General features: G+C 46.1%; 1 protein-coding gene across 5 annotated transcripts in view; it reads left to right on the top strand.

Moving 5' to 3' along the window:
- GRK4 (G protein-coupled receptor kinase 4) overlaps positions 1 to 12,442 on the top strand; it is a 46,827-nt gene that overhangs the window by 10,705 nt on the left and 23,680 nt on the right. For 2 of the 5 annotated variants that reach the window (XM_031685532.2, XM_072947000.1), the window contains exons 3-4: positions 4,635 to 4,712; positions 10,512 to 10,615. In XM_031685532.2, the coding sequence (XP_031541392.1) occupies positions 4,635 to 4,712; positions 10,512 to 10,615 (182 nt within the window). Of the gene's footprint in view, positions 1 to 1,785; positions 1,899 to 4,634; positions 4,713 to 10,511; positions 10,616 to 12,442 lie in introns of those variants that run through there. The other 3 variants (XM_072946992.1, XM_031685540.2, XM_072947007.1) reach the window with 3 other exon arrangements.

Raw genomic sequence — 12,442 nt, 5'->3', positions numbered from 1 at the left:
TTGTTCTGCGATTGCGTCTCTGTCATGTTTGGGGCTCTGGTTTTACAGTTCTGCCAGTCCCTGCAGGCTCTGGTCTCTCTAGAGGATATTAAAGTTTTAAAAGATAGGTTTCTGTTGTCTGAATGAGCTTTTCTCCTGGTTCAGTTTTTCTGCCCTGTTTTCTGGTTTTGGTTGTCACCCCTGCTTTCGCCCTGTGTCTAGAGACCTGAGATTGTTTCTTCAGGTTTATACTAAGGGCTGAGTTTCTTTGTGCGAGTGTGACCTGGCTTCCTCTGTGGTTGCGTGGTTTGGTCTTCCTGGGCACCCCCTCTTGGATGGACTTCTGGAACTGGGCTGTGCCGGTGCTCGGCCTGGACGGGGCCTGCGTTCCAGGACCGACCGGGATCGCGTTAATTCACTTGGCCAGCAGAGCGAGTCAGTCCCTCCAGTTGTGCTTTGTCCCCCCGCCCCCCTCCGCCCCGGGGTCCCAGAATCTCTCTTGGCAGATACCCACTTTCTGCAAAGTGGCTTCCGCCTGAAAGAGAGGTCCCTTGGCCGGCAGTTCGCTCAGGCCTGGGTGGGGCTCCCACCTCATCGGCTTTCTCAAACTTCTGACTCCTGAGGGCGTCGTGTATTCATTTTCCACGTCAGGTTTCGTTCTGTTTGTTGTGGTTTTGTCTTGGGTCCTCAGCAGAAGCCTGGGCGAGAAGGTCAGGAGACCTGAGCCCCGCCTGCTTGTCCTCAGTGGACACCGGGCACATTTCTGGGCCTTCAGATGCGGGAGGGAAGAATGAAAACCTCTCAACTTTTAAACCTTTTGACTGCCTTGTGTCTTTTGTTTTTTAAGTGCAGTTGAGGAGTGGCCCTCAAGTAAAATGTGGTAGCAAAACTGGACAAAGTGGGTTGTAGAAGTTTTGCAAAACTATTGCTCGTATTTGTTGAAACAAGCAATCATGTACTGGCAACCGAAATGTTTATATCCCTGCCTGCATTTTCCATGTGCAGACTCAGTGCTCCAAGACAGGAGTTAGGCTCCTAGGTGTGCGGGGCACTAACCAGCCCTTTCCCTGAGGAGCTTGTCACGGCTGGCTCGCTCTTCATGCATTTTGCTTAACGCCTTAGCTTTGGGAGTACCTGACATCATTATATTCACGTCAAGTGCAGAGCTGCTGTGAGGGAGCCGCTGGTTTTCTTGCCTGTTTTGGGCATAAGATTTTGCTTTCCATCCCTTGTGACACTTTGATTGAATATCAGTGCTTCTTCCTCAAAATAGTGCTTGGTGTAAGATGAGATATACAACATATCTTCCCACCAAAAAGAAAAAAATAAGAACAGTTTAAAAATCGTTAAGCATATATAATATTTGTAACTTGCAAAAGAATAGAATGTTATCAAAATGAAAAAGAGTTTTAAAAAATCTAGTTTAGTACATTCCCATGGTGTATTTCACATGCATGTAATTTGTGCCAAACACATGGAGTGGGCGGAGTGGTGGAAGGCCAGACGCAGACCCCTTTCTGGCCCCCCAGGTTCCCGGAAGTGCCACCCCCTGCCCCCAGCATCTTTCCTTTGTGAGGGGAGCAGGGACCGTCCCCACGTACCTTTCGTTATCAGTTCTTCCAGATACCGTTGGCTCTGCCCCAGTGGGCACTTTAATTTTAAATATTCATGATAACCTAGTACAAACTAGTGAACAAAACAGTGGGTTCAAAACCAATCCTGCAAGCACTGCTTTGACTTGTGTCAGGTAAAAGAAGTAGGTTCAGAAAAGCAGGTGCCTGTCCCTTGTCCCCTCTCTTCACCCAGAAAAGGAGTATAGCAGCCTTTGTGACAAGCAGCCGATAGGAAGACTTCTCTTCAGGCAATTCTGCGACACAAAATGTGATCTAAAGAGCTGCATTGAATTCCTGGATGCAGTGGTAAGTGATTCATCTCAGGGTTGAACCCCTCAGCCGTGTGCTTTTGATAATTAGAAACGAACACGAGACCTCTCTGAGTTAATTAGACCTTGGCAGTGAGGTAAGAGTGGATAAACTGGCATCCTGGTGTCGTGTTCTCTTGGTTTTCTTGGTGGGTAGAGTGTGCCTAGTGGTGGTTCATGCAGGTGACATCTCAGGTCCTGGGGATCAAAGGTACTTGCTAAAGAGCCTTGAAACGTGCTGCTTTAACTTGTAGGAAGTTTGTACAGCTAATTCAGACAGTGCTCACACAGCTGCCTGAGAGGTATGTGGACCCAGCAGTGCTGTCTGCTGAAAGCACTGGCCCAGAAGCACACGGAGGAGGAAGGCTGGTGTAAGACGGACGAGCACACTGGATGGAACTGACTATGATTTATACGTTTTCCAATATTCCTGTGTATCCGGTTTGATATTTACTGTGATTTCCTTTCAGATAAAGAAATTTTGCGTTTCTAAAACGTTTGAGATACGGCTGGCAAGCCTAGAAGTTTCAGAACTATGAAACTCAGAAGCAGCTTAACAGAGAGTTGGCAGAACGTACTAGGAAGTCTCTCTCACTTTTGGTTATTGGGACCAAGGTTATGGCACTTCCTCTCCCTGTTTTGGCCTGTCCTGGTTATATCGTCAAGTTGTACTGACTGTTCACTACGTGCAAAATACTATTCTCTGTCGTTTGTTTTTATTCGCTTTTTCTCTCTTTTTCACATAGCTTGTTAAAACAATGTATTTATTCAGAAAAACATTGGCGGTTCTTGCCTGTTCTGTTGTTTGCTCCCTACGCCTTGGAGCTCCCCAGCCCTCCCTTCCCAGTACCTTTGCTGGGATAAGACGAGGCTTGCTCAGGAGGCAGCCGTTTGCTGCCAAGCAGGATGTCAGAGGCGGTAGGGCGTGCTCCTTGGTTCAGGAGTGGGATGTAGACATGTCTTCGCGTGTTGGTTCTGTTTGCCAAGCTGCCATATTTTAAGAGTTTAGGGACCTACAATTCTTTATTCTAAAATGGCCAAACTGCGACGTGAAGGCTTTTTCAGGTTCCCGTCTCCTGACGCTGTCGTGATGCCTGCTGGTCCCCGGCGCCCACCCACTGGCTGCAGGCAGGTTTTGTTCCTGGCCTGTTGTGGTTTTGCTGGTAGCTTGTGGGTGATAAGTGATGCCTGCTTATGCCATCCGTGCAGCATTTCCTGCTCTGACTTTGCCTGTGCTGGGGGACTGCGGGCTCTGTGAGCTTCTCTAGTGGAGAGACGGCATCTTGCCCGTGTCCCCTTGTGGCACCTGACGTGCTTGTTTGCTCTGTTCCCTGCGCAGTGCTTGTTGAATGAATGAATGGCATGTGTGTCAGTCAGGGTCCAGTGAGAGAAGCAGAAGCAGTAAGAGTTATAGATACATTGCAGAGGATTGGCTTGCACGACTGCGAGGTCTGGCTAAGGAAGTCTGAAACCTGCAGGACAGACCGTCAGGAGGGGCAGGACAGAATCTCCAGAAATGGGGTGAAGCTGCTGTCCTCAGGCAGGATTTCTTCTAGAAAGCCTCAGCTCTGTTTTTAAGGCCTTTCAGCTGATTGAATCAAGCCCACCCAGCTTGCCTAGGGTGGTCTTCCTTACCCCAGAGCCAGCTCTGGCCGTGTTTACACATACCGCCAGAACGACAGCTGGATTAGCGTTTGCGTAACTGGAGACTATTGCCTGTCAAGTTGGCACATCAGAATACCATCACGGAATCACAGCACTTTCTTTTCCATGAATCGCATGCCATGTAGTATCCAGAACTCCCAGGACTTGAGTTTAACAGTCTTTAGGTGAACAGTGTGCTGGCCACTAGTCACAGTGAACACTGGGCGCAAAGCTGGCTCTGGCCAGGTGGTCAGCCTGCTGGTCACGGCCCCTGTGCCGTGCCTGTGAAGGATGTGATTGGGTTCCGACCCTCGAGGACTCTGTCTTGGAGTACTCTTGATGCCTTCAGAAGCGCAGCTCCCTCTGGTCTTTACTTCCTCCCTTCTCTCTTCAGCTGTGTCTGGCTTTGAGCATCACTGCTTTTCAAAGGCCCCAGCTTGCAAATCCAGGCTGCGCCGAGGCCTCCTCGCACTAGTCTCCCCGTCTGTTCACACTGCTGAGTGGCTGCTCTTGAAATTCTCTTACCTGGGCCTTTGTGATCTCCTCTGCTTTGTTTTCTCTTATCTCTGTTTTCCCGATCTTCTTCCTTCCTTATCCTTTATAGATGTTTGCATACTGATCAGGTTCCGCTTTGACTTTTCATCTGTTTTCCGACCCGTGGAGTGTTGTCTCTCACCTGACACCTGCGTGTGGGTGACTCCCACGCACCTGACATCTGCGTGTGGGTGACTCCCACTCAGACTGCCCTGGGGGCTCTGCATGCAGGTGTCCAAGTGCCTCTTGGCTGTTCCTGAAGTGCCATTGTGTAGAACAGACCAAGCTGTCTATTAACCATTTTATTTGGCCACATTCAATGGCTGAAGCTAAAATAGGACATAGTGTTATGGCGTGTGTTGCTCTACTACATTATTAATCCTTTGAAAATGTTTTTTTCCACTCATGGCCATTAATTTCCCAGATTATCAATAGAGCTGCACTCTGGTTCCTAGGGCACCAAGTCAATTCCACAGGCCAGAGAATTTTTGAAACACTGCAAAGTCCGTGAAGAAGCTTATGTAATACTTTTCTTTTCTCTCCTCTCTACAATCAGGCCAAATATGAAGTGGCTGCTGATGAGGACCGAAGAGATTGTGGGCTCTTGGTGTTAGACACATTTTTCTATGAGGAGGTGTGTTTTCTTCTTTAGCCATAAAGATTTATAAGTAACTTACTTAAATGACTAGAGTGCATAGCCATTGTCACTTTGTTGGAATATGTATGTTAAAATCTTCAGTTTCTTGTTAATGTTCCTCCTCTGCATTTGCTCTTGATTCGCTGAGGAAATCAACAATTGAATCTCTTAGAAAATTGGTTCAAAGAATTTTAAAGTTTTTATGTTTCCTCAAACAGAACATAAAACTAGAGAATTTTATTGGCCTCTCTTGGACTGAAAATAACATCTTTCTCCTAAAAGGTTTAATGGGTCTTAGTTTTTATACTTTTGGATTCACTTGGTTCTTGCTGTTTAGAAAGTCCCTGAAATGACAGTGGCAACCTGCCTCCTTCAGGTGGCTCGCCTTCTGTGGGCCACTGGAGGTCCTAACCCTGGGCAGGCTCCTCTGCTGTTGGCCGGAGGAGAGCAGCAGCAGCAACAGTAATGGCTGACATCGCGTGAATGCTGCCCTAAGCCTTGTGTGTGTGGCACATTACAGACGCTCACAGCAAGGCTATGAGGGGCGTATATCATTAGTCTGTCGTCACACGATAGGATTGAAAATCAGAATAGTTGTGTGGTTTACTGAAGGTTACACGGCTAGCAAGTGCCCGAGCCAGGAATCAAGCACGCAGATTGTGGTTGTGGAATAGTGTGGTGAGACTGGGTTCAAAATATTCAGATTTTGAGCCCAGCTAATGAAGGTGGTAAGGCCACCAAGTAGGGGAGCTGATTGGTACAAAAGATTGAATGTCAGAAGGAGAGGCCAGGGGTCTCTCTAGCTGCCATGGAGGTGCACCCACAGCCAGTGGGTGTGGGGATGTGATTCAGACCCAAACAGGTTTTCACTCCAAAGCTTGGGTCTGCCTCAGCCTCCAGCCTCAGTACCATGGCCACAGATCGTTCTTTGACGCACAGCCGTTAACAGCATCTGCATGCTTGTAGCTAAGCTGGGGACACTATAATTGGGAGGCGCAGGAGAGAACTTTCACTTATCTAGATTTAAAGATCGTTTTTAGTAACTTATTTTTCCCTCTTCACCTTCCCTGAAAAAATACTCATGTAGCAAGGTAAGTTATCAAGAAGAAAGACCTAATTTGAAAGGTTACTGGTGTGGATGTAGCAAATGCGGGAAGGGAAGGGAGCAGCGGACGTCCCTCTGCAGCTCAGTAGTGCTGAGAGACGTGCATGGGCTGCCTAAAGATGCTGTAACGTGAATGTGTGTTTTTGTTTTTGTTTTCTTTGCTTACTTGCCATTAACTGGGGAAACTATTCTTGTGCTTTACTGAAAAAAGCAAAAAACAAAAAAGCCACAGTCACATCATCACTGTAGTTGTTTTTGTTGTCTTCTTTCTTTAAGAAAAGCAAGTCTCTTTCTTTTATCAAAAAGGGAACTCCTTTACTGAGATTTCAACAAGCCAGAATACCTGAAGCACCTAAAAATAAGGCAAGACTACACATGTTCAATCTTGTATTTCTTTATCCTTTCGCTCAGTCATTCAAGTTTTTCTTAGTTTCCTTTTTCAAGATTCCCAAATACTAAAATTCAGCCAAATTTGATTTACAATTTAGAAAAATCATGCTCAAAACCGAGTGGGATTTATCCCAGGAATGCAAAGTTGGTTCAATATCTGATAAGTAATCTGATACATCACATTACTAAAGCACCAAAAAACTCCATGTGATTATCTTACTAGAGGCAGAAAAAGCATTTGACAAAGTTCAAAGACTCCTTTATAATGAAAGCACTCAACAAATTAGGAATGAAATGGAACTTTCTCAGCCTGTTGCAGGACATACACAGACTGCTCACAGCTGAAGTCGTAGTTAAATGTGGAGAGTCAGACGCTTTCCCTCTGAGATCAGCAACGAAGTGAGGATGCTCTCGCCACTTCCACCTGATACTGTGCTGGAAGTTCCAGCTATTACAGTTAGGGCAGTTAGGCAGGAAAAATAAAAGATAACCAGACTGAAAAGGAAGAAGTAAAACTGTGTATTTGCAGATGACATGACCTTGCTGTCTTAGTGCATTTAGGATGCTGTGGCATAATGCCACAGACTGGGTAGCTTATGAACAATACAGATTTATTACTCGCAGGTCTCGAGGCTGGGAACTCCAAGATCCTGGTGCCAACATGGTCACCTTCTGGTGAACGCCCTCTTCCTGGTTCATAGCTGGCACCTTCCCACTGTGTCCTCACTGGGTGGAGGAGGCATGGGATCTGTCTGGAGCCTCTTTTATAAGGGCACAGGTCCCACTCATGAGGGCTCCGTCATCATGGTCTGAGCACCCCCCAAAGGCCCCACCTCCCAATGTCATCACTTTGGGGGTTAAGATTTCAACATATGAATTTAGGGCTCACACATTCAGATCATAGCACTTGTATACAGAAAATCCTGAGACATCCACACACACCTGGGGATAAAACTCCTAGAGCCAATAAATGAGTTCAGCAAGGCTGCAGGATGCTGGGTCACGATACAAAGTTCAACTGTATTTCTGTACACTAGCAATTAAAATCCAAAAGTGAAATGAAAGCAGTCCCACTTTCAGCACATAAAAAGGAATAAAATAGGTGTAAATTTAACGAGAGAAATGCAGCACTTAATACACTGAAAATTTCAAAACATCATTGAAGGAAATTAAAGAACTGTAAGGGGGGAGGGTACAGCTCAGTGGTAGAGCATGTGCTTAGCCTGCACAGGGTCCGGAGTTCAATCCCCGGTACCTCCGCCAAAAATAAAAATAAAAATAAAGAAAAGATGTAGTAAAATGGAAAGACATCCCCTGTTCCTGGGGGAGAAGACTGAGTATTGATCTGTACACTCAATTATAAGCCCTGCCAAGATCTTAACTTCCTTTTTTTGAAAGTTAACAAGCTGATCCTAGAATTCATAGATGTACTAAGAGGATCCAGAATAGTTACAACAACCTTAAAAAGGAATAACAAAGTTGGAGGGCTTGCACTTCTCAATTTCAAAACTTACCTCAAAGCTGCAGTAACCAAGACAGTGTGGTACCGGCTTAAGGACAGACATACAGACCAGTGGAATAGCATTGGCAGTCCAGAAAGCAGTCAGCTGTCCTGCACTAAGGCTGCCGGGACGATTCAGTGGGAGAAAGAATAATCTTTTCAATACATGGTTCTGGGACAGCTGGGTGCACACATGCGGTGGAATGAACTGGGCCCTGATCTAATACCACATACAAAAACTAACTTCAGATGGACCAAACACCTAGCTGTAAGCGCTAACACTGAACAGCTCTTAGAGGAAATCTCATGACCTTGAATCAGCTATTTCTTATGACCTTGATTTAGATAGTGGTTTCTTAGGTATGACATCAAAAGGATAGCAACAAAAGAAGAAAGAGATAAATTGGACTTCATCAAAATACAGTACTTCCAAATATATATACATATACAGTCCTTCCAAGAGCACTCTAAAGAAAGGAAAGGCAACCTGTAGAATGGGGGAAAGTATTTGCAGGTCCAGTATCTGGTTAGGGTGTGCTATCCAGCACATATAAAGAACTCTTACAATTCAACAATAAAAAGACAACTCAATTTTTAAAAAAAATAATAAAGATACACATTTTAACACAGAAATAAGAGTGTATCTGCAGGGCCCGCCCACCTCTGCTTCCCCACCGATGGACGTTCCTCTCAGGGTTCTCTCTGTCCAGAACTTTAAGAGGCAAGGCGTTGACTTGTTTTGGTAAATTTTCCTTTGTAGCTACCTGTTCTGAAAAACAATTCTTGTTCCTTAATTTAAAGCCCCAGAAAAAGCCTCTGTTCCGCTTCCCTCATGGTTGGCGTCTGTCTGGCCAGGAGTGCTGGACCTGAACTTGCTTGCTTAGCTCACCTGGCTTCTCTGCTCGTGCAGGACTAGAAGCCCTGCTTCTCTTTTCTGTGGAAATAAATTTCTACTAAATAAAATTTTCCTAAGATCCTGAAAAGATCTCTGTTTGAAGTAAATCATTAAATAGTCTTAAAAGAATTAACCTGCTATTTTAAGTAGCTTCAGGAAATTGAGACCTTTGGAGGGGAATAATCCTATGGAAAATACTCAGAGCTATGACTTTAAAACATGTCTTTTTGAGACAAGTGTTGAAATTGAATGGCTTTGTCTTCTGTGGAAATTTATCTTGTTTTCTGTTTTATCCTGTGCCTGGAACAATGCATGTCTGTTGAGTAAATGAATGAACAGATCCTTTTCTGAAGTGGTGGAATGAATGGACCCACCTTATCGTTTGGCGGCCGTGCCCCAGAGAAGGCCGCTGTTTGCTGGGGGTGTCTCGGACCCTTTCGTAGCCTCTCAGGCCTCTTCCATCAGATTGTTGTGAGGCTGAATGACAGTGAGTGCCTCACGTGTGTTGGACACCTTAAATGACAGCTAGTAATCATTATTAATTATAGAAATCTTAGTGGGTTTAGGGGAAAATGTGAGTTTTCTTGTGTGTTTCTGTCAGTAGTTCAGTGTCTTTGATGAAATAGCTGCTTTGATTTATAGAAACCACAAAATTTTGCTGTGGTTACACGGCTGCACCACAGCCAGAAATCAGTCTAGAATGCACGTCTCATTTCTAATGACAAGTTAGATGTACAATCGAATATGATCTGTGTATTTTTTCCAATAAATCTGGACCACAGTTCTGCTGTGTGTTTTCCCAGACCCCTCTGGATGAGGGTTAAGCAGTTGGGAGCCAGGCGCGTGGGGACGTGTTAGTGAGGACGTAGGGCAGTGGAGCCTTCTTGGAGGGTGGTTTTGTGACACACGTCACAATCTAAAATGCATGAATCCTTTGAGCCAGTAGTTCTGCTTCTCCGAATCTGTCCTGCAAAACACAGTTGTGCAAAGTTGTTCATAGCAGGAGTGTTTGCAGTGGAGAAAACCGGCAACGAGAACGTTTAAGAGACAGAAAGCTGTGATCTGGAAAGGCACACATCATTAACGGCTCTGCAGGTGTCGGCACAGACACGCAAAACTGTACATTTATCCCATTTCCACGAGGAAAAACGTGTGTATTTCTGACTGTGTATGTTTACATTTTAAATTATGGTTTAAAAAAAGTAACATTGAGCATTTTAACCATTTCTAAGTTTGCAGTTCAGTAGAGGTAAGTACATTCACACTGATGTGCAGCCACCACCACCGTCCGTCTCCTGAACCTTCTTCATCTTGTGACACTAACTCTGTCCCCTTTAAACACTAACTCCCCACTTCCCCGCCCCCAGCCCTGACAACCACCATCTGCTTTCTGTCTCTGTGAGTCTGACTAGTCTAGGGACCTCATATGAGTGGAATCATACAATACTTATCTTTTTGTGACTGGTGTATGTCACTGAGCATAATGTCCTCAGGGTTCATTCCTATTGTAGCAGGTGTCAGAATTTCCTTCTTTTTTAAGGCTGAGTCATAATCTGTTGTCTGGATAGACCACATTTTGTTTATCCACCCGTCCATCAATGGACACTTGGGTTATTTCCATCTTCGGGATGCTGTGAACAATGCTACTGTGAACGTGGGTGTGCAGATGTCTCTCGGGGCCCCTGCTCATGCTCTGTTTGGATGCATAGGAGACAGTCTGGAGAGGAGGACAGCACACTGATCCCGGCAAAACGAGGCTGGGGTGGAGGGTGAAGGTGGCACCATGACTTGCTATTTCATACACTTTATATTGTGGTTTTTTCACAATAAGCGCTAGATTGTGTTTTACAGTTGGTAAATTAGGAACGCACTAATTGTTACGCTTTTGCTTTGTGCTCTCTTAAGAGCTGGGCAGACCCTCTACCAGAGATCCCTCCACACATTGTGCAGGAATGCAGACTGAGGCTGACAGAGAATCCTTCCAAGGACGTCTTTGAGGAGTGTGCCCGGTGAGTGACTGCGCCCAGCCCCGCCTCCACTGGGCGCGTTCTTCTGGCGGGCTCTCCAGTTCCCACGGCCACTTCCCAGAAAGGGGCAACTGAAGAGCTACAGGCACGTGCGCTTACTGACACGCCCACCCGGCCGTGCTGCTCAGCCTTCCCAGGTGCTTGTTCTTGGATGAGAAGCCTCCCCGAAAAGGTTTCTTGTCGACCTAGGTGCTCACTGAAAGCAGCTCTTCTACAGGTCTTTGCAGTATGGACAGAAAGTTCTGAGTCTGAGCACTGCAGCTGAACTTGGCTTCTAGGTGCCGTGTGATGTGATGTTCCCAGGTTCCAGGGGTTGAGACCTGGGTGTCTTTGGGTCACTGTTCAGCCCACCACTGTGCTGAGTCATTTGCCAGGGAGTGGACGTCCCAGGTGCTGTGGGGACACGCAATAGCACCTTGCCAGGGAAAGTTTGTCTTTGCTCCAAGAGCAGATAGGGTGATGCACTTACTGTGTTTCTAGAAGGCAGTTCTGGCGGCAGTTTAGAGGACAGTTAGAGACAGGGACAGTTGGGTCCAGGACACCAGCTTAGAGGCTGGGGCAGGTGTTCTGGTGAAATGTGATGGTGCCTGGACCAGGGCAGTGACAGGGATCATGGAGAGGGGTGAATGGGTTTTAGAGAACTTGAGAGGCTGGTGAGCAAGGGGAAACTGTGGTCTGGGACACGATGAGTTCGTGTCCCACCTCCTAACGCCATTTCCTGGGCAGGGTAGGTTTCAACGTAAGACTTGAGGGGACACACACAGTCAGGCCATAACACACATCATCATCATCAATATTTTTTTCAAAAACCGAGGACAAACGTGCCAGGGAATATGAACGTCTCTAGCCTTAAACTGGGGAGAAAGTGCACGTCGTGGGTTAGCGAGCCGGAGCCCAGCAGCTCCCGGGCCGCGTGGAGATGCGCAGCTCGTCAGCCGCCCAGCCGGTGGCGCCGGCAGGTCTGTGCTGCTCATTGTCACTGCGGTGTAGTTTACCTCGTCGCTCAGGGTTCAGGGTTTTAGCAGTTGATGTCGTGTAACTTACCTAATAATTGCTTCCCCCCCATGATTTCTCTTTTTACATCTAAGAGCGTCTTTCAGCTTTCTACAGTTACCGTATGTTCCCCTCCCAGGCCTACGATTCTTCATCGATGGATTTGTTCACTAAATTTGCATTTTCAACCGTCTGATTAAGCAAACATACTCAGATTCTGTTCTGACGTTGAAAAACATGGGTTTTGTACGTGATGTATGAGGTGGATCAGAAATTCTGCCATCTCTGTGCATAAATTTCAAGATACAGACTTAAAAGTCGCTAATCTTTAGATGAGTTTTGGCACTCAGGCCTCTGTCTGTCTTGATTAGTCCATCCAGCTGATGACCCCTCACCCCTAGATGTTTGTCAGCTGTCCTTGCCGTCAGCTGTCCTTGCCATCAGCTGTGCAGGACATCGGCTCTTTGGCAGCTTCAGCATAATATTGTGTGGAATCTAGGAGTTTCAGTGTTTTCTGTTATTCTGTCTCATTTCTAAGTTGTTACAACGTTTATTTCCCCCCAAAGCTTCTCTCCTCATTTTTCGTCCCAGATGTGCATAATGATGCGCATAATGAACGTAAACGATTCCTTTATGCTGCCTGGTGGTGGGCGTCAGGGTGAATATATTAAACACCAGCGCTGAACTGGAGCAGTTTTAAATGTCAATTTAAAAAAAACCTGTGTGCAGTAGGTTTATATGCCAGACTAGGGAAGGGGGGCAGAGCCTGTTGTTTCTGAGGTGAGGAGTCTTGGGATGTGATATTGAGATACACTG

Source organism: Vicugna pacos, chromosome 2 (genome assembly GCF_048564905.1).
Source record: "Vicugna pacos chromosome 2, VicPac4, whole genome shotgun sequence".
Taxonomy (NCBI): Eukaryota; Metazoa; Chordata; class Mammalia; order Artiodactyla; family Camelidae; genus Vicugna; species Vicugna pacos.
The sequence above is the reverse complement of the archived record's forward strand: the minus strand, read 5'-3'. Positions and strand labels throughout refer to the sequence as shown.